We start from the raw sequence: 19,570 nt of genomic DNA, 5'->3' as shown, positions 1-19,570 counted from the left end.
TGACATGCAGTTCAAATAAAAGTAAGCCCGTTATTGAACCTCAAAGCAAGAGTGGTGTGACCATCTACCCAGCGGCAAACGGTATTTCTCTCGCTACGGTCACTCTGCTCGTAAGCCAGGCTTGACATTCAAATTTCGATCGCGACGAGCAACAGGTGCGATTTGTTTGCCATTCCGGTTCCCAGTGCAGCGCATTTCTCCCACTTGGCGCCCTAAGAAATCGACCGGGGGCAAAAACCATACACCATAGTGTATATCGTGTGTGCGACCAGACTTTCACTGCGGGTCAATTCAGAGATCGGGATCCCAGGCGATGTTCGTCTTTAATTAAGGCGCTTCGCACGCGTTGTCGTCGTTGTTTTAGCTCCAATTTAGCTGTTTTAGCTGCTTTGCAGTTTTGGCCAAGTAGAAGAGGGGCTCTGCTGCGAACGTGTTTACGATTTTCAGTGCGATCCCAAGCTGTGATTCGAATGCGAGCTTTGTGTTTTCGCACTCGCAACTTCTTTTCGTTTATTTCTCACCAAGCAAAACACAATCGCAGTCGACTGTTGTTGAGTGGATTTTAGTGAGAAGTGGTAGTAAAAGAGTCATGAAAAATATGGCAAGACATAAAAAAAAAAACACACACAATAACAGGAGAAGCAGAGGGCGACACTGTGCAAAGTACCGTTAGTGCGCGACTGACTGTTTAATCATGATTTAAATAATGATGAACTCGAGGTCGTAATTGATTTAAGTAGCGCTCGGCATTTGAATAATTTTCCCCATATGAACGAACACACACACACACATATGCCAGCCTAGAAAATCCGTTTTTCCTCTGTAAAAGCAGCAGCAGCACAAGAAATGCACATGTGTAGGTGTGTGTTCAGCCGTGCACGGCATGCATGTATGTAGCCAAGATCAGGTGTATTGGTACTGTTGTGAACCTAAATGGACAAGTTAGAATCCACATTCCACAACAATGGCCAAGAAAACGGCCGCCGCCGATCTATCAGTTCCTTGGGCAAATTCAAAGATAATTGCAGTGCAACTCCATTCGCCATCTACTCGGTAGCCTGTGCAGAAAACCATTGGTAGCTTACAGGCTCACTCACACACAAGCACCTGGATTTAGTGTCAATCTGAATTGTTGTTATCCATACAGAGGAAAATATATAAATCTCGCATGCGTGGGCTAATAGAAGTATTAATATTCACAGAAATTATAAAGCTCAGGCTTTTTATAACATTCAACATTTTAGTTTTGGCACAAGATACAAGAATAGAACAATCTCGCGATCAAAACCCTTTTTTTTACGAAATTTAAGTGTACACATGGCTATTGAACTAAATCTATAACCGGTGGCCTTAATTATCATGACAATGAACTACAAAAAAGCCAACGAAAACAGCATGAACCTTTTAGAAGAAGCTGTAGGAAAAGAGTGGCGGCATAATTAGAACGAGCGAAAGGTGGCACAGTGGGTTAAAGGTGGATTTTGGGTTAAGAAAGATGGAAAGAAACAGAAAAGAAATAAAACATGGAAAAAACAAATCCTGTGTTACCTGTATAGTTAGTGCAGAATGGCAAGTGCTTTGAAGAAAGCTGAAGAAAGCCTGCTGGGAAATAATTAATTTTTGTATTTGCTACCTTCGAAGGCAGATCACAATATTGGGACAACTGAAATCTTGAGCATTTCACTCAAAATTCATTCATATAAACCATATTTTCCACAACAAGTTTTGTTATTCATTAAAACACTGAGTGGAATTAGAAAATAGCTGTAGGCTACCCATATTTCGGGTTTTTCGGTGATCCAACACCAATTGATAATGGATTTATTATTGATTTTTGGAACACCAAACTTTTGATCTATTGTGAGAACCGTGAAACCAAACTAAGATGCCTACTGAACGGAAAAATCTCCTTCACAATGTAAACAAGTGGGCTTATATACATATCTGTATGTATATATGTATCTATCTATTCCGAACCCACGTAGCCGCCCACGGGGCCGCAGAAAGCAACTGTAAACGGGGGAAAGGTCAAAAGAAAGAGGCAGAATTTTCAAAGAATTCATAAGCAGCACGCGCTAATGAGAATACTAATGCCATGCGTGCACCATCTCTCTTCTGACCACCATCTAGTGACCAGTATCCACTGCCTCCGGTTGTCCCACCTAACAACCTGAGCACCGCCTACCTCCCTACCTTCCCCCGGACAGCCCACCCGGTCGCTTACCCGGGCGTTAGGTGTGTGGAAGCACCTGTTGTTGAACAACGTAACCGTGCGTTCGGGTTGCGTCTTAATGAAAGCCGCATTCGGTGGTTCCGGGGCTAGTCGAGAAAAAAGAGAGAAAAACAAGAAAAAAAACAGGGGAAAACGAAAAACAGAATTGGCCAAAAGAAGCGAGAAACACAGCGCTGAAAACCGGTTAAAGTGAATATGAAAGAAAACCTTTTGCATTTACAGTCAAACTTCTGGAAGGGAAAATAATTTCTGTAAAAATATTGGTAAAACTTCTTGCTTGGTCTTCTCTTAAATTTAAAAAAAACAAATCCTTACAAAAAATAAGGTTTTTAAAAATAGAAGGATAGTATTCCCAATATTTAACGAAACCCTGAAACCGCCCAAAATCGCTTTTGTTCTTCATATTATACGACATCTGCTTTAATGCCATATTTCCTTAGTTCAAGCTAACGAAATTTGACTGTACAACTTGCCTTATGTTAAGTTTAGTTTTTGTTTTTCGCTTTTCCACAGATCGAATTTGGTGAAATCAATGCGTAGAAAGTGAGAGGCAAAGTTGGAGGAAAAGTGAAAAGCTGCGGAAAACTTGGCTAACCAAACAAACACATTTGGACACACTCGCATTTGGCGGATTGAGATTTCGTGCTCCACCCGATCTTCCACGCCCGCCGGAGCTGCATTTGAAGCTGGAGCTGGAGCCAGAGTCCCAGCCACAGTCAAACACCTGGGCGAGCGGCGGCCCACCTGCCGGCTTAGATGCGTCTAATCCAAACGGCAACCGGCGGTGCTGCTGCGTCCGTTCTGCAGACCCATTCCCAGTCGCAGTACAACTACACCAGCATGCGTGAAGATGATATCGAGCTGGCCATTAAAGTGGTAAGTTGCCCAGCTGGTCGCGTGAATCTCTTCCATTCGGAATGATGAATGGCTGAAATGAGTGCACATGAAGAAAAACAGTGTTACTTTTAAGGTTGCTATTAGAGTAAAACCAAAAACTGAAACCCAGTTTTATTATTGATTTGATATCGTATATCATATAGTTTTTTTTTCAGTGTTGTTTTCTCTCTACAAGTGTTGTGTATGGCAATGGTGAGACCAAATCCGATGGATGTGTCCGATGCTAATGGCGAAACTGAACGAATTAAGATTCTAGTTCAATTAGGGTTATCCTCTTGCTGAGTGGAGTTGTTTTCTGAAATTGTTTCAAATTGATTTACAAGATGATTTCTGGATGTCTTTCTGCAGACAAGCCAAATTTGATTGAAATTTACCCGCTTAATTAACTTAAATGGCTAACGGTTTTAAATGTCCAGTAGAAAGCAAATAAATATTGTGAAGAGTTAATTTTCTTATAATACATTTTTGTTAAGTATTATTGAAATGCATTATTATTTGCTTATAAATGCATTAGGGAACTTCTACGTATTTAAAAAAAATTATAATTAATAAATTATTAACATAAATCTGGTCTTTTCAATAGGTCATTGTTGGAAACGGTGGCGTTGGCAAATCGTCAATGATACAGCGGTATTGCAAAGGCATTTTCACAAAAGACTACAAGAAGACGATTGGAGTGGACTTCCTAGAGCGACAGATAGAGATCGACGGCGAGGATGTGCGCATCATGTTGTGGGACACCGCCGGTCAGGAAGAGTTTGACTGCATCACAAAGGCGTACTACCGCGGCGCCCAGGCTTCCGTCCTGGTCTTCTCGACGACGGATCGGGCATCTTTTGACGCGATCAAGGAGTGGAAGCGCAAGGTGGAAAACGAGTGCAACGAGATACCCACGGTGATCGTGCAGAATAAGATCGATCTTATAGAACAGGCGGTGGTCACGGCCGACGAGGTGGAGACGCTGGCCAAGCTGCTCAACTGCCGGCTCATTCGCACCTCCGTCAAGGAGGACATTAACGTGGCGTCCGTATTTCGCTACTTGGCCACCAAGTGCCATCAGCTTATGACCCAGAGCTACGACCAGGCGGCAGGTAACCAGCAAAACTCCAGCCATCCGTCCTACAGTAGCACGCCCACGATCAGCGCCTTCAGCCCGACCTTCACAAAGTCCAGCAGCGGTACCATTGTCCTTCGTCCAGCAAAGAAGGGCCATGGCTCCAGCGTATCCCGGAAGCGAAAGATAGTGCTCAAGAAGTGCGGAATATTGTGAGGAGTTTTCGAATTAGCTGGATGGATGGCAGGGGCGACTCGGCGGGCAATTAATATCTGGAGCATATTTAACGCCTAATTATTTTGGAGCCTAATGATGTTGTGGCCGGGTGGCCGGGTGGCCAGCCAACCGTTGGATGCAACCACAGCCATTCACTAGTCGTGCACAGACTCCGCGTGATGTGGTTCAGACATGCTTACAGAGCAGCAGAAATAATCGGAGGCAGCAAAGTGGATCTTCTGGATCTCCACGAATATGAGATACCCTCGAGGGCGGACTGAGAAATTTTGGATTTTTAATATTTGATTTACACTACACAACGGAATGTTTCCGATACTCATATTTCTCTTAAGAATTACACATTTTTATAACTCCAATTCATAGAATTAGCTGACTTTTTAACACTTCGTATTTATTATTTCTACTCAAACTATCTAACACTCCTGTTTATAATGATTCTATATAAAAATTTTATAGACCCAATACTCTTTGGCTATACAAGGCCATTAAACCAAAACAATAGCACCCAATCGACAAAAATAAGTTCTCAAAACCATAGACAATATGCATGAGCACGGCAGTTTCTCAAAAAATTGCCCCAATTAGTTTTAGATATGAAATCAAATTTGTATGTATGTATGGCGCACACTGTTCTATAACGGAGACTGAAGCATCTTTGCTTTTATATCGGATATGTATATAGGGATAAGCTTGGGTAATTAGTTTCCCTAACCAAGCACAATTAAAAGGCTATTTATCACGCTACCAAGCCCAGATATCCATGTGAAATCCCTTTGCCAATTCGCGTTGGCCAAATGTGCAATTAATTATTCAGCTTTTTTAATTATTAACTAACTAACTTAATTATTAACTAAGTAACAAGTCATGTCAAAGCGCAATTTGACGCGATTCGTGTAGACCAGTGTTCGCATTCTATGCAAAAAACTGCAGATAGAGCACAAGGAATTCGTGAAGCATGTTACATGTAAGCCGAATAGGAGAATAATAGTAAATAACCCTAAGCCTATTAATATTGTATTTATAAATGTAATTAAACATTAATATGTTTACCTAATAAATTATTTTGTGTAAATTAACTAGATGTTTATCAAATTGGAAATGATTTTTGTTAAGTCAGCTGGCACCAATTTATGGAAGTGTGTTCGAAATTGGAGTTCACATTCGTGAGAAGTTTAGAAATTATCTTTCTTTGATCATAGATTAAAACAGCAGTCGTAGTTTTGAAATGTTTACCATTTTTTATTTGATTTTTGATTTTACACTTTTTTTGCAAGCTTGACAATTCTGCGATCCGCTTCTGTTACACCATCGTTTACAAGTTTCCTCATTTAAATCGTTTAAACTATTTTAAATCTAATTTTTTGTTTCTTTATATTTACACTTTGCGTTAAAAAAACTATCGCTTTATAACGCATAAATCATTAAATGGTATATATCTATTTTGTTGTAATTTTCAAGTGTTTCCTTGTATTAATAAAGGCATAAATAACTATTCGTCGATTTCCGTTCTTATTTATATACACAAAGTCGAAAAATCAAAATATCTTAGATATAGACAAGGAGAGAAAGTAGAATGTTTAATTTTTGGAGGGACAGGGGAAGAGAGTGGTATAAGCTGAGCATAAAACTGTGTTTTTGCAGGCTGAACCCTGTGTTGTGTTAGGGTGGGTGTGTGTGCAAACTCTTTGTGTTATAGTCTTTTTAAAACGGCTATAAAAAATATAATTTTGTGTTCCTCATCTCAATTTTACTCGCTACGAAACTAATGTGACTTGGAAATAATTTTCTTGGCACTAAATTAAGCAAATAATAACTTTAAACCGAAAACTACCGATGTAAATATTTTGAATATAAGGTGAATTTGTTAAAGTACATTATTTTTATTTTAAATACAAATTTCGAAAATCCTAGCTGTGCCTGTATCTCGGTATAGTTGTGTTTGAAGGGGTAGGGCCCGTTTTTAGATTTGATAAGATTATTTCATTAAGCAGACATTAAAACATTTGTTTCTAGTTTCATTTTGAATATATATTGCGCACTTGGCTAACTTTAAATCAGTTAGTATATAACTTTCACGTTGCGGTTTTTGTTAAAGGTTGCTGTTGATGTTTGAGTCTACTGTATTGTGTGTGTCGGCACTGAGGCTTGTTTTCGGATATTGTTTGTTGGTTTTGACGTGGTTCCTACATAGAGTACAAGATTTAGCCTAGATACACACTCCATTTATGTATATTAGTAGTTATATGTGCCTCCCAATTAAGGTGCACTACCCAGAAATCGGAAACTCATCGGCATCGCCATCATCTTTGCCCTCCAGCGAACGGTACTCGTCCGAGTCCTCGCTTATGGTCGCCGTGCCAATAGACATCGGCAGCATGGAGGCTGTGCTGATAATAGGCTCCGCACTGATGCTGGCCAGGATGCTAGCACTAGTAGAGGGAGTAGCAGTTAATACAGCTGGGGGATTGGGGGGCACATAGATGGTGATGGTTTCCGGTTCCGGATTCTCCGGTTGGATTGATTTATTTGAACTCGTTTCAGCCAAAGGCGCTGCACTTCCCACCTGAGCTGGTTGTTCAAGTTCCTGTTGCTGTTGGTGTGGTTGTTGTGTTAGGGGTTGTGTTATTATATCAGCAGAGGCCAACAGTAGATCCAATTTAAGTTTACTTGATGCCGTTGGCTGCTCTGTTATCACAGACTGTGCTTGAGTTGCTGCCGTCGTAGCAGTTGATGTCGGACCTCCTCCTACCAATGCAGCAGTTGTAATTGGTGTTGCAGATGATGATGCGGTCGATGGGGCTGTTGCAACAGCAGCTGTTACTGCCGGCACTGAGCCACCAGCAGCATGCAACTCATCCTCTTCGCTGACGCTTATGTAGCGACAACGCTCGCTGAGCAGCGATGCCGACTCATCATCCTCCTCATTTACGCTCGTAATGCTCACCGTGCGCTGCTTGAAGTTCTGATAGACGCTAGTGCTGCTGCCGGGAGCATCAATGACATCTCTGGGCGATACCACGACTGCGGCGGCGGATGAGCTGGCTAAAAGGGAGATCGTAAGTTAATTTACTGCATTTATAGATCATAGAAAATTAAACAAAGCTAGCTCAATATTTAACATAAAATATCACTAATATTGAGTAAAATGAATTTGTTTCAAATACATATAGGACATGCCTTTAAATGTTTTAGTACAGAAGGATGCACCAGCCTCGATTGTTACTTACATTCTAAGCGCTCACGCCGCGAAGCGTTTCGAGAGGGCAAAGGGGCCAGCTTGATCCGATAGAACTTGGATCCCCTACTAACGCGATACCGATTGTCGTCCTGCAAAGAAACCACACTGGTAAATTAACATGCTAGATAAATATTTTATTATGTACACACCTTTCGCGCCTGGCAGTACTCCTTGTCGGTGACCCGGCCAATGGCGTAGTAGGGCAGCGGAATCTGGTTGAGATCCACAACTGTCTGCGAGGGGTCCAATGCCGGAGTGGGTGTGTTCGGAGCTGTCAACTGCAGACTAGCCAAACTGTCGGCATGGACAAAGTACAAAGTGAGCGAGTCCTGGACGACCATAAATTGCGCGTGGCGCATGCTCCAAACGACGAAGACAAGATCGCCTCGTGCACATCCTTCCAAGGCGATAGATCGGTGACTGGGATTTACGCCAGACTTCGATCGGGTCAGGGGCCCACCAACATTCAGATCGTAGGCAGAGCTATGGGCGGAAAAGCTTATTGTTAGCATTAATGAAACGGGTATAAAAACATGTTCTTACTTTCTCATGGCAGCCACGCTGGACTCCATTTCTTGGCGCCGGCTCTTCTCCTGGCTGAGCTCCTCTTCCAGCCGACACTTGTCCTTGTTAAGATAGTCGATCTTCTCCTTGAGCCAGCTGTTGCCATCCTCGTTGGTGATCATCTCCAGTCGGGTCTTCAGTTGGTACGTCTCTTGTGTGAGAATCTTATTCTGCTCCCGCAGCTGCTCCAGCTGCCTTTCCTTGTCGGCCAACATGTCCTTTAATATGCCCACGTTGGCCATCACAGATTCAGAGTTCAGGGGAAGCAGACGTGATTGCCATAGTGATCGTTCCGAATCAACGGCTTCGCTAATGGCACGTTCCCTTTGGGCCAGCAACTCCTGGCGCTGCTGGGCCAGCAGTTGGTCGATATCCACACCAGCGTTTGCGCTGACCACGCTAGCGCTGCTTGTCGGTCGCTCTATTTTCTCAAGACTGCTGTCCGATGGTGAACGCTCCATAGAGGTCATCAGTTTAAATCGGCAACGTAGGGACTCCAGCTCCGTTTTGTGCTCGTGGATAAGCTCCTCACGCGCCTGGGCCACCGCAGCCTGCTTGTCCTGCTCTACCATTTGCAGTTTTAAGCGCATCTTCTCCAGCTTCTCTTGGGATTTCTGCTCGCGTGTCTCACACAACATTTTTAGCACATTGCATTTATCTCGCAGAAGATGCAACTCAGACTGGAGTTCATCCTGGTAGTTGGCAACATCACTGCGAAAGATGCCCACATTGGAACGAGCTTCGGCAAGGCATGATCGGGCCAACTTGGACATGTTTTCCATATCGCTTCGCATCCTCTGAAAACTTCCTGCATTCTCTTCGGTTAGGGTGCCAGCACTTAGCATTAGCAGGTCCTCGGTAGCAGTACTCTGTGCCACTTGCTCCACCAAACTGGTCGAGGTTGATGTAGCAACACACTTGGAAGTGGAGCTAAGCTTCTCGAACTCTGTTTCCGTATCAGTTTCGCAATCAGAGGCTGTTGCCTGCGCCTGTAGCTCGGCCAAACGTGGAACATTTAGTGGGATATTCCGGTCCTCCTCTAGGTCTCGGTCCACATTCTTAACCGAACGCAGGGCGAAAAAGTCTATCACAGGCTTCATGTCGGGCAACTGCATCTGTGCGGCCAGTTCTGGCAACTGCGAGGAGAGCAGCTCCATGTCCGATCGGCTCAATGAAGGGAGACGTGTGTCAAAGGTCAAGGGGTGCTCATTTGCAAAAGCTGGGGGCATGTCACCCATCCCAGGAAACAGAATATTGAGAAAATGGCCTTCAAAGCTCGCATTGAACTCTCTCCTTCGGCGCAACTCCTCGCTGTGGATGCGATCAAAGTCTGCAGAAAGTCGAGTGGCCCACTGCCGAAACTCATCCGAAAAGATCTTCCGACGCACCACCTCCGCCACGGCCGAAACATAAGTGCTCGGCGCCCGGTGGATTTGCTCGATGATGCAGATGTGACGTTCTGCACGCCGCAAGCAGCGATGATTAAACAGCAATCTGTTGTCAAACTCACTCATCCCATTCTCAATCCACACGATCCGCCGCAGACGTGTGTGCAGATTCCAGCCCAGCTCATCCTTGGAGTTGGCTATGCAGCGGCAGTACTCGCGTATCTTAGTGTGATTATCCAGCATTACCTGTAGCTGAGAGCGATGCGAGAGGCAAAGATCCGGGAGGACGGAATTGTCGCGCAGATTCTGCGCCCGCGCCTCATTCTGCTGAAGGGCTAGTGCCTGCTCCTTTTGCTCCTGCACCATCTTCTTGATCCGGAACTTAAACTCCTCCAGCCTGCAGAGACGGTCGCCGAGGCCCTTTATCTCCTTAACATCGGCCTGGTTAGCCAACTTAATGATCTGATTGACTTCCTCCTTCAGCTTCTCGTAAATGTCCGCACTGAAAATGTCCAGTCCCTGGATGCACTCGTCTGACATGAGCTGCAGGGCCCTGTGGTTACCCTTGGAACTAATCCACTGCAGCAGATTTAGGTTGGGACGACGGGAAAGCGAACTGCTGCTAGTCTGAACACCGCGCTCCGGCTGCTCATCAGATTCCGTTTCCACCTCGTCGCCCATTTTCAGCTTTTTATTGGGAGAATCCGATTGGGAGGATTCGGTGAGAGCCTGCTGCTGCTGCGCTGGCTGTTGCTGGGCAGTAAAGACGTCGTCGTTCTCCAACAGTTCGTCAAAGCCATGAAACTCGGCCTCGGCAAGAGACATTAGATCCGGAAGTATGGGAATCCTGCCCAATTGTTTGAGATCATCGGGAAAGTTGCGCAGCAGCTCCAAAAAGCTCTCTCGTTTCTGGAGATGCCGATCAAAAAAGGAGCAGAAATTTTGGAAGCGGTCGCAAAACTCGTTTGTCAAATCCTCCATATTGGCCACCACAGCCGACCAGCCCTGCTGCTGCAGGTGTTGCTCATGAACCAGACGCTCGCACAGATCCTCCTCCTTTCTGGCCAACTCGCGCATGTGTTGAGCCAGCTGAGCGCGCTGACGCACTGTCTCCAAAGCCGGAGGTAACCGGTGACTTTCTTCTACTTGACGACGGAGCTCGTTGTCGGCGTCCGAGTTAAAAATCGTTGGCGGTAGGCGCTCGTCCCCCGTGAGAAACATATAGATAGGATTGGTGTCCGTGCCAGCTGAGTAGCACGACACTTGGGTGGAGTGCGTTAGCATTTCGCCTCCGCTCACCAGCAAAACAATGTTAGCGGCCGGGATGTTGTGCAGCTTCTGGATCGTCTCCTTTAGATGCTCCACTGGCTGCAGTGCAACGTTCATGTCAAAGCTTAGCATGCGGCCGACGTCCACATGGAACACGTACAGCATCATGAAGCCGTTGGTGATTTTCTGTCTCCTCGACTTGGCTACCGCTTTCTGGAGGGGATACTCCCGCTCCTCCCTCTCCCACGCCCGCTTCTCCTCCCTCTAATCCTGATGCTGTCGTCTCTTGAATGGTTTGGCAGTGCTTCAGACGATATAGTGGTATTTCCTCATCGGTACATGTGCCTGTACTTATGGTTTCCTTATACTCGTGTTGTTATGGTTTAGCTGTAAATGACAACAAATACGGATGAGTACAGATAGTCTAATCTGTGATACGCATTTTACTTATTAAATTGCACTCCTTATTTTACACTTTTGTTTTTGTTTTAATTAAGTACAAAGTAACAAACAATATCACATTTAAGCATTCCAACACCACACGTGAGTACACGTGAGTACGGTTTCAGAAAATTTGTCAAAAATGTTTTAGTTTTTGCCTTTTGAACCGTAAAAACCAACCACAACAACCGCTTACAACAATTGGATCCCACTAGTAAATCCACCGCAGAGGCAGAGATTTGCTTAGCTATTTTTAAGCCATTTATTGGATCACTTTTACTGCCCAACAGCTGTTAGACAGACTGTCGCAGTTGGTTTTCGCTCTCTTTGTGTCGTCACAGGGACAACAGAAGGGAGTAGGCGCATGGTGGGGGGGCGGTTTAAATGTTAATGACTAACTGGTCCATTTCCGAGTCGCAATAAAAAATAGCAGGCCGAGCATGTGCACAGACGCTTATTCATTTTTATTTTTATAATTTTGTTTACAGTTTAGCCTCGTAGACGGCTTTTGGCGATAAAGCGCCTAACATGGGAAACGGAAAAGCGGAAAGAGCATGGCTCCGCATTTAACACACGCGCACTCACTATTCCCCACACTGTTTATTTATTTGCGAGCCGTAAACATCAGCAACCAGAACAACAACAGAAAGAAACGTGTTATCAACGCACCTTGATTTCAACACGTCTAGACTTGCGGGTGGCTCGAAAACAAATGATCACAGCAGAGAGAGCAGCGGAGAGCAGAGCGCACGACGAAAGACGCAGACACTTTAAGCGGGCGAGAGAGCGCCGCAAGTGTGTAACGATGAATCAGCTATTTTGTAGCCAGATCTAAAACAAGAAAGAATGTTATGCTATAGTCGAATGCAGGTAGTGAAAGTGCGAACAAGAAGTTTTCAGGCATATTGATAGAAATATAAAACAAGGATTTTATGAAAATAATAAAAATATGTTTCAAAAGGGTGGGTTTGACAGTTTTGGGTGGCTTGTGGGCGTGGCAAAAAAGTAGTTTAGGGTCTTTTTGCCTGTAACATACTACTCAACAATCCTAATTTACCCTTTTACTCTGCAAGTAACGGGTATAATAAAGCAAGCTAAATCAGAACCAGTTTAATTTTAGAAGTTTGAACGCACGATTTTAGCTCCTCGTCAGAATAACAAAAAATAACCCTTTTACTACATATATAATTAAATTACTTTTAGTTTGATTAATAGATTAGAAATATCAGTATTTCGAAAGAGATGTGTGGCATCACTGTAGAAAGAGAGAGCGATGCTGCACGCGTGTGTCAATGCAAACGCTGATGCGAACTGCGACGCTGACGCTGGCGTTTACCTGACTTCGCGGTAATTTTGTACCTAAGCGCATTGTACCATTCCGTTAAACGAAACTTTTAAATTTCCAAGACACGGGATATTAGGGAGAGTTTTCTCAAAATTTTCCACAGTTTGCGAACACGTGTAACGGTACGCGGATTTTATAGCTGACGAAATACCAGGAACGATTAGCTCAAGATCATATATAATGCCCAGGTAAAAACGCGAGGTTCACTTAGGCAAATTGATGAAATAGCCGTTGGAATTGATAGACAGAAAGCATTAATCAGCCAATGCAATTATCGCCGACTCTTCAATCCAAATAGAATCGATAGCAAGCAAGCCTGATAAGATCTTATCAGAGCGGTGGTAAGCTGTATCTGTATTACACTTTAGGGGGTATGTATCAAAATATGTGTGATAACCGGGAGAACCCCCAAAATGTCATTGGGTGGATAGCTCGGAGTCAGAACTTTCATTATGTAGTCTTGATTGTACGCACTTAAAGCGTTGCATTTTTATTTTTACATTAAAACATACCAAAGTGAGGCATATAACAACACCTGTTGGATGTTAAAACGAATTTTTTTTATATAAATAAAATGTAAGAAAATTTTGAAACCTACGCCACTTATTTGCTGCTTAAGATATGACAAAATGCAAATAAAAAACTCGACGCTGACGTACTGAACGGAACTGCTTATGAAGTTTATATGAGGTTGATGTACTCCGCAATCAAAAAATCCAAGCTACCGGATCATTGTGGCGAGTCTAGGTGCCAAATAGCGGACTTGTAGAACTTGTAGAAGAGGATTGCAGTCAGAAACCCTGAACCCAGCCGGATGAACTTAAACTGAACTTCTCTGCCACTGCAAACTGATTATAGCGCAGTCAGAGTTTATCAGCCTTAGCCGCTTCTTTTGTTTTGTCGTTGTGGGGGGCAGAAAACCCTCTTTCTAGCAGGGAGAACCATAAAGAGAGCGGGGCTGGCTAATGTGTGGTTGTGTATGTGTGTCTAACTACATTTAATGGTATGTAGCCCCAGCACTTAATTATAATGTATACATATTTACATCATCTTAAATGGGATTTAAATGCAAATGCAAATGCAAATGTAAACAAATTAAGCCAAGAAACAGAAAAGCCGAGAAAAACAAAGAATAGCAGACCATTAAAACGAAACTGAAAAATCGGTTGAAGAGTAAACACATGATCAGCTGATCGCCTGCATCCTATCGATATTCGATAATTCAAGCCGAGCTGCAACTCATCCTACGTTTTCTCTTTCCCCGCTCCATGCCTTTCTCTGCATCCCGCTCGCTCACTCAGATGTTGTTTTGCTTTATTCCCTCTCCTTCTGCACTCATTCAAGTGCAGTGCATTTAAAACAAAAAGCTCTCGAATGACTAACAAGTACACACAGACTTGCTCGGTGTTCTTGTAAAATATGTAAATTATGGCAATTAATTGCAATTTGGCTCAATCGGACGAACACAAAGCGTGAGGGTTGCTGGAGTTATTCAAAAGCGATACAAAAAATGGCAGCAGGTGTATGTAGTTGCAATGGGGTGCAAAAAGAGGACGGGTGGAATTTCTGCAGTTAAAAGGGCGTCGTCGGATGCACTGTCGTTGGTGTGCATAAAACTATAACTAACGATTAATTAAACTACCCCACTCACACTCACCTTATATTCTTTTAGCAATTTCCACAATAGTGCGTCAGTGTGATTGTGTTGCGTGTGTGTGAGTGCGAGAGTACGTGTGTAAAGTGTTATTGTTGTCTGGTTGTGTGCGCGGTGTGTTTTGGTTTTAATCAATTGTAAACGGGCACGAACACACAGGCTCTGCAAATTATTTTACATCAGCTGTGGCTGTATCTGTACCCAATGTGTTTGTGTGATTGTTTTTATTTTCATCAACAACAGTTGCATTTTTTCCTCTTTATTTTCGCTCGGTTGCTGCTCCCTCTCTTTCAACGCCACTGTGTTATTTTATTCTCTTCCTCGCCTTCTCTCGCTTCCTCGCTTTTCTTATTTATTTTGTATGGCTCTGCTTCTTTTTCCGTCTGCGTATTACTTTTAAAACTGTTTTCGTTGCGTATCAAATGTGCAAATATCATTAACTCGACTTTCCTTAGTCCAAATGTCTATCAATATGTTCGGCCCAAGAAATATTTTCCAAATAATTTATGCTGTTTTCGTTATTCTCTTTTCTTTCGGTTCTCTTTCGCTGTTCGCCTTCCCTTTCTTAATCTATTTCTTTGTCTATCACAATTGCGTTTTTGTTGCTACTACTCCTGTGAGTGTTGTTGTTGTTGTTAGTGTTTGCTTATGCTTTCTGTTTGCTGCTGCTTGTTGTTGGCAGTTTTACTTTTCGCGTCAGTTTTTTGCCATTTACACGATGCGGGCACGAGAGCCTTTTAGGTATTTAGAGTCACACAATTTCACTTGCGCATTTTGTGGCTTTGCTTAGATTTCTAATTAAATTAAATGGTATAAAAATTAAATAACGCACTTGGTTCTCACTTTTTTTGTCTTTGCTTATGCCTTGCGATGTGAGAATGACAACAGATTTTCAAGTTGATATCGATAGCAGAGCTGGTGGGGATACGAAACACAATGGTTGCCAACCGATTTTCATTGGCCGGTCTCTACTAGGACACAAAGTAAAGTTGTTATTAAAGCAAAACTTATAAAAGTTTCAACAATTCACTGTTTGAATTAAATTTGAATCTCTATGTCCGACATTTTATATAGAAATATATTCTGTACCTACTTCCATAATTAAACATTTATTTTAGTTAAGTATCCTGTTGTTTTTTTACTAAACATCTTACCAAAACCTTACGGTATTCTGTTTAGCTGTTGAAAATACCCTCAATTGTCAAAAGAGCCCTGTTTTTGGTCCATCCCTATGGTTTCGTTAGGAAACCTATCGAAAGTCGGCCGCCTCTAGTGAAAAGTGCAAATAAAATTACCCGAAATAGTTTTTCTTTTTAGCAAATAGCGAAGCAAACGCATACAAAAGAGTCACAGCATTTATTATACTTAAATAGCCCATCTGTACTTGTAGTAGTACTTACAACATCAGAACGACAATTCCCCATTAGGCCCACTCATTAAGTCACACTCACACTCATGAAACACTCATCTACGCAAGGGACACGGGCTCCTTTTTTCTTGGCGTTATCTTGGGCGTTTCTTGGGATGTCTCCTTAGGTTATAGCTCTAGGCTTAGGTTGCTTACTTGATACTCGACACACAAATATTACTTTCTGTATTTTGTCTTATTACATTGCACTGTTTCGAATCAAAAAAAAAAAACCTTTTCAAAATGACCCACATCCAGACTATAGAAAATGTGGCAGACTGCACTCCTCTTTACCTGCCGCACAGCTTGTACCTCAAGCCTCTGGCCAAAATGCAAATCTCCGTTTCGCTGCCATCAATCAAGTCCGGTAAATCCGTATCTAACCTGGAGATAATGGACAAACTGGGCGCCGAGCTCAAGCCTGACAAGTTTCTGCTGCTCAAAGTAAGTACCAAATTTTGACTTTATGAAACAGTTTTGTATACCACACGTTTTTTATGCACAAAAATAATATTTACAAATTTAAGAACTCTAGAAATAATCCTAAAAGAATCGTGATACTAATAATTCCTATGCCCGGCCAGGTCTCAAAAAGCACTGTAAACACCATTCGACTGGAAGCTGAGCTGGACGAGCGGAAACGTCTTAGGGCGGCCATCCAACGTTTAGACGGCATTTCGTTACGCATCTCCGGCTTCAGTGAGTCGTTCCGAGTGCGTTGTGCAGAGTTTAAGGATGACTTTCCAACGCGACACGACTGGGACTCTTACTTCCGGGATGCCAAAAACATGGATGAAATGAAGGCTGGTGAACGTCCGGACACTATTCACATTAGCCATCTGCCCATGCGTTGGTTCTGTCCGCGGCACTCGGAGCACGAAGAGCACGTCAAGCCCAGCGAGAGCATCTTTAAACGAATCTTTGAAAAATTTGGACGCGTCCGGATGGTGGACATACCCATCTGTGATCCGTACCGAAAGAGCATGCAGGCGGACATTAACGGCATGCGGACGTTTAGCTTCGAGCAGGATGTTCTATTCGAAGCGTAAGTTTCAAATAACTTAAAACCATTTTGCTCGTGAAGTCAACACTTTTTCAAACAGATATGTTCAGTTCGAGGAGTACTCCAGCTTCGTCCGAGCCATGGACGAGTTCAGGGGCACTAAGTTGGTTCGGAAGTTTGTGGACAAGACTCAAGCCATCAACATTTGTGTGAGCTTCGATAAACAGAAGCATTTGAGCGACTTGCACATACAGCGCAGAGAGCGGATGCGAAAAAAGTGCATCGCAAAAGCCCAGGACGAGGACGAGGAGCGGGAAAAACTAAAAAAACAGCAGGAAGAACAATTGGAACGCGAAAGGTTTGATAATTTTTTAGGTCGGAGAACGAAAGCAGTATAAAGCAATACCTCTGTCTTATTAGTGTTCTCGTTGAAAGATATGGCCTCATTAAATCTTAATTTAACACAGTAATGTTCAGTACATACATATGTTCCTTAAAAACAAGTTTTAATATCATACTTAGATTTGCAAACATTCTTTTTTAATTCCTAAAATATTCCGCGTTGAGTGTTGCTGCTATTCTACTGTTTTCATATCTAGCCACTTTACATTTACATATTTATGCTTCTTACCTGGCGGCCGCTGGTTGAGGCGAGCCTTTAGCCAACCGTTTTCTGTATCTTCTAGACGAACAGTTAACAAATATTTATTATGCATAACAAATATATCAAAAGCAAAACAAAAACCCGCAACATTGCAACAAAAATTACAGGCAAAAGCAAGAAGAGTTAAAAAAAGCGGAAGCGGAAAAGCAGCGTGAACGCGAAGAAAGACGCAAAGAAAAACACATGAAAAAGATCCAGGAGCGCGGCCAAGTGGAAATCTCGCAAAAGATTCGCATCGAGGAGCGCAAGCTGATGATAGCGCAACGCAAGCTGGAGAGCATACGGACTCTTGAAAAACTATTCGAGCGAATACAGGTAGGCAAAAGCCTTATAATAATAAACAGTAATAATAATATCTTGTAATATTTGTCTATCTACTAAAGCTGAAACAAAAGGATAAAAACCGGCGAGCCAAACAAGATGAAGATAAGGATATCCAACGTGGTCGTCTGGTCGAAAAGTACAAGGCTGCCACTGAGAAACTTATTTGTGATCAGCGTAAAATCGTACAGGAAATTAAAAGCAATACTCCTCTTATTGGGCTTCTAAAGAGCAAGTCTAAAAAGATCGCGGCACCCGTAGACGCCAGCAGCGAAGACGAAGCGGCGGCCAGTAAGCGGCACAAAATGGGCAACGGCGTAACGGAATCCGCAGCACCAGGCGATGTTAACTCCGCACTGAACCCTTTGAAAGCGGTGGCCGCAATGGCAGCGGGCGTTGTTCCAGGAGCAGGAGGCTACAGTGCTGAGGCTGCCAGCGAATGGATGCAGTCACTTTCGATGTTCGGATACGGCCTACCAGGTGTATTTTCTGGACCGCTTTATCGGCCGCCTGCCCCGTTTCCAGTTTCAAGCAATTATCGTGGTTTTGCTCCGAGACCTCGCGGTCGTGGAAGAGGGCGTGGCATCGGGATAAGAGGAAGTCGTTCCGGATATGACTCCTATTACAACTCGAAGCACGATCGCTACGAAAACGAGGGCGACAATGGCTACTACCACAAGTCTTCACGGGGGAGGTACGATTTCTGAACAAATTTTGTATTACACTGAAGTTAATTGTTTTGTATACACTTTGTGAATTTCAGAAATAGGTCGCGTTCTTCATCTTCGTATTCAAGGAGCCGAAGTCGCTCCCGTGGACGCCGGTAAGTAATGCATAGCAAATGACTACAGAGTCTGACTATAAAAAAAAATATAGTATTGTTTGTCGTTCCAGACGCTCGAAGTCACGCAGTCGCTCCCACTACCGAAAGTCATCTTACTCATCGAGATCCAGGTAAATATTCAAAATATTTTTTTTTTTTTTTTTATTAATAAATGAACGCAGGTATTTTTCCAGTTCTGTTGCATACTTGTTTCCATTTTTATAATTAATGTACCCGACTATTTAATTTGTTTCAGGCGCAGTCACAGCAGATCCTCCCGCAGCCGCAGCAAAACGCCGCCGCAGCGCAAAAATCGAAAGCTGGCATCCACACGCCGATCTCGTTCCAGCAGCTATTCCCGGTCGCGATCACGCTCACACTCCTGCAGGCGTTCTAGTTCCCGCCGGGATCACCGGAGCCGACATCGTAGCAGTCGCAGTCGCAGTATCAGCAGAAGCCGCAGTCATACGCCAAAAGAAGTGATACTAGAAGCTGACAAGTTGGTGGCCTCTGCCGAAAAAATACAGCGCCACATCGAACAGCACACCAAGGATAGAATGCGCGTGGAGGAACGTGAAATCAAGGAGAACTTCAAACACCCCCGTACCAACAGCAACCACTTAGCCGCCGACCCGCAAGAGGAGGCCAACGAAAGACGTGACAGTATCAGTAACCGCAGCAGTCGCCGCAATTCACTGACTGCCTGAAACATATTCACTAGTTTCGTTGTTAGTAAGGGTTCCAATAATAAATATTTCAAAGTCGTTCTCCAATCACGCTTGTCTTGTGTATATTCCATTTTATTAAAGTTAAGATAGCAAATAGCACAAAACTAAAATAACTGCCAATAATATAATATACAGTACAAAAATTGCAACCTTGCTTTTTCTACCTAAATGGTTTGAAGGTCAAAATAAAATGTTAAATCTCAAATAGCTGCTAGACCCAAAGTCTAAAGAAAAGTTTTCCAAGAAAATAAAGATACTTATTTATTGAAAGCAAACTTAAAGTATAGAACTGTAAAGGTAAAA

At 43.2% G+C, this 19,570-nt stretch overlaps 3 protein-coding genes across 8 annotated transcripts; 2 read left to right on the top strand and 1 right to left on the bottom strand.

Annotated features, from left to right (window-relative positions):
- Positions 1-76: 76 nt before the first annotated feature.
- LOC120451999 (ras-related protein Rab-23) lies at positions 77-5,497 on the top strand. Of its 3 annotated transcripts, none has more exons than XM_039636030.1 (3): positions 77-155; positions 2,747-3,109; positions 3,714-5,497. In XM_039636030.1, exons 2-3 carry the CDS (start codon positions 2,990-2,992, stop codon positions 4,398-4,400), a joined length of 807 nt encoding a protein of 268 aa, XP_039491964.1. In that variant the 5' UTR covers positions 77-155; positions 2,747-2,989; the 3' UTR covers positions 4,401-5,497. The 3 variants fall into 3 exon arrangements, with proteins under 3 accessions (XP_039491964.1, XP_039491965.1, XP_043862284.1); XM_039636031.2 differs by lacking the exon at positions 77-155 and adding an exon at positions 1,966-2,496; XM_044006349.1 differs by lacking the exon at positions 77-155 and having other exon boundaries at positions 2,727-3,109.
- Positions 5,498-5,636: 139 nt separating this feature from the next.
- LOC120451996 (RB1-inducible coiled-coil protein 1) lies at positions 5,637-15,204 on the bottom strand. Of its 2 annotated transcripts, XM_039636023.2 has the most exons (6): positions 14,324-15,204; positions 11,991-12,152; positions 8,203-11,267; positions 7,809-8,142; positions 7,649-7,748; positions 5,637-7,463 (listed from the first exon to the last, which is right to left on the bottom strand). In XM_039636023.2, exons 3-6 carry the CDS (start codon positions 11,046-11,048, stop codon positions 6,688-6,690), a joined length of 4,056 nt encoding a protein of 1,351 aa, XP_039491957.1. In that variant the 5' UTR covers positions 11,049-11,267; positions 11,991-12,152; positions 14,324-15,204; the 3' UTR covers positions 5,637-6,687. The 2 variants fall into 2 exon arrangements, with proteins under 2 accessions (XP_039491957.1, XP_039491958.1); XM_039636024.2 differs by lacking the exon at positions 11,991-12,152 and having other exon boundaries at positions 14,324-15,198.
- Positions 15,205-15,557: 353 nt separating this feature from the next.
- On the top strand, positions 15,558-19,312 carry LOC120451998 (A-kinase anchor protein 17A). 3 transcript variants are annotated; one of them, XM_039636028.2, is made up of 8 exons: positions 15,558-16,172; positions 16,313-16,773; positions 16,832-17,089; positions 17,503-17,710; positions 17,779-18,410; positions 18,480-18,539; positions 18,611-18,670; positions 18,796-19,312. In XM_039636028.2, the coding sequence occupies exons 1-8, from the start codon at positions 15,972-15,974 to the stop codon at positions 19,244-19,246; spliced, it is 2,331 nt and encodes a 776-aa protein (XP_039491962.1). In that variant the 5' UTR covers positions 15,558-15,971; the 3' UTR covers positions 19,247-19,312. The 3 variants fall into 3 exon arrangements, with proteins under 3 accessions (XP_039491962.1, XP_039491961.1, XP_039491963.1); XM_039636027.2 differs by having other exon boundaries at positions 18,593-18,670; XM_039636029.2 differs by lacking the exons at positions 15,558-16,172; positions 16,313-16,773; positions 16,832-17,089 and having other exon boundaries at positions 17,160-17,710; positions 18,593-18,670.
- Positions 19,313-19,570: the final 258 nt, after the last annotated feature.

This window comes from Drosophila santomea, chromosome 3R (genome assembly GCF_016746245.2).
Source record: "Drosophila santomea strain STO CAGO 1482 chromosome 3R, Prin_Dsan_1.1, whole genome shotgun sequence".
Lineage (NCBI taxonomy): Eukaryota > Metazoa > Arthropoda > Insecta > Diptera > Drosophilidae > Drosophila > Drosophila santomea.
The sequence above is the reverse complement of the archived record's forward strand: the minus strand, read 5'-3'. Positions and strand labels throughout refer to the sequence as shown.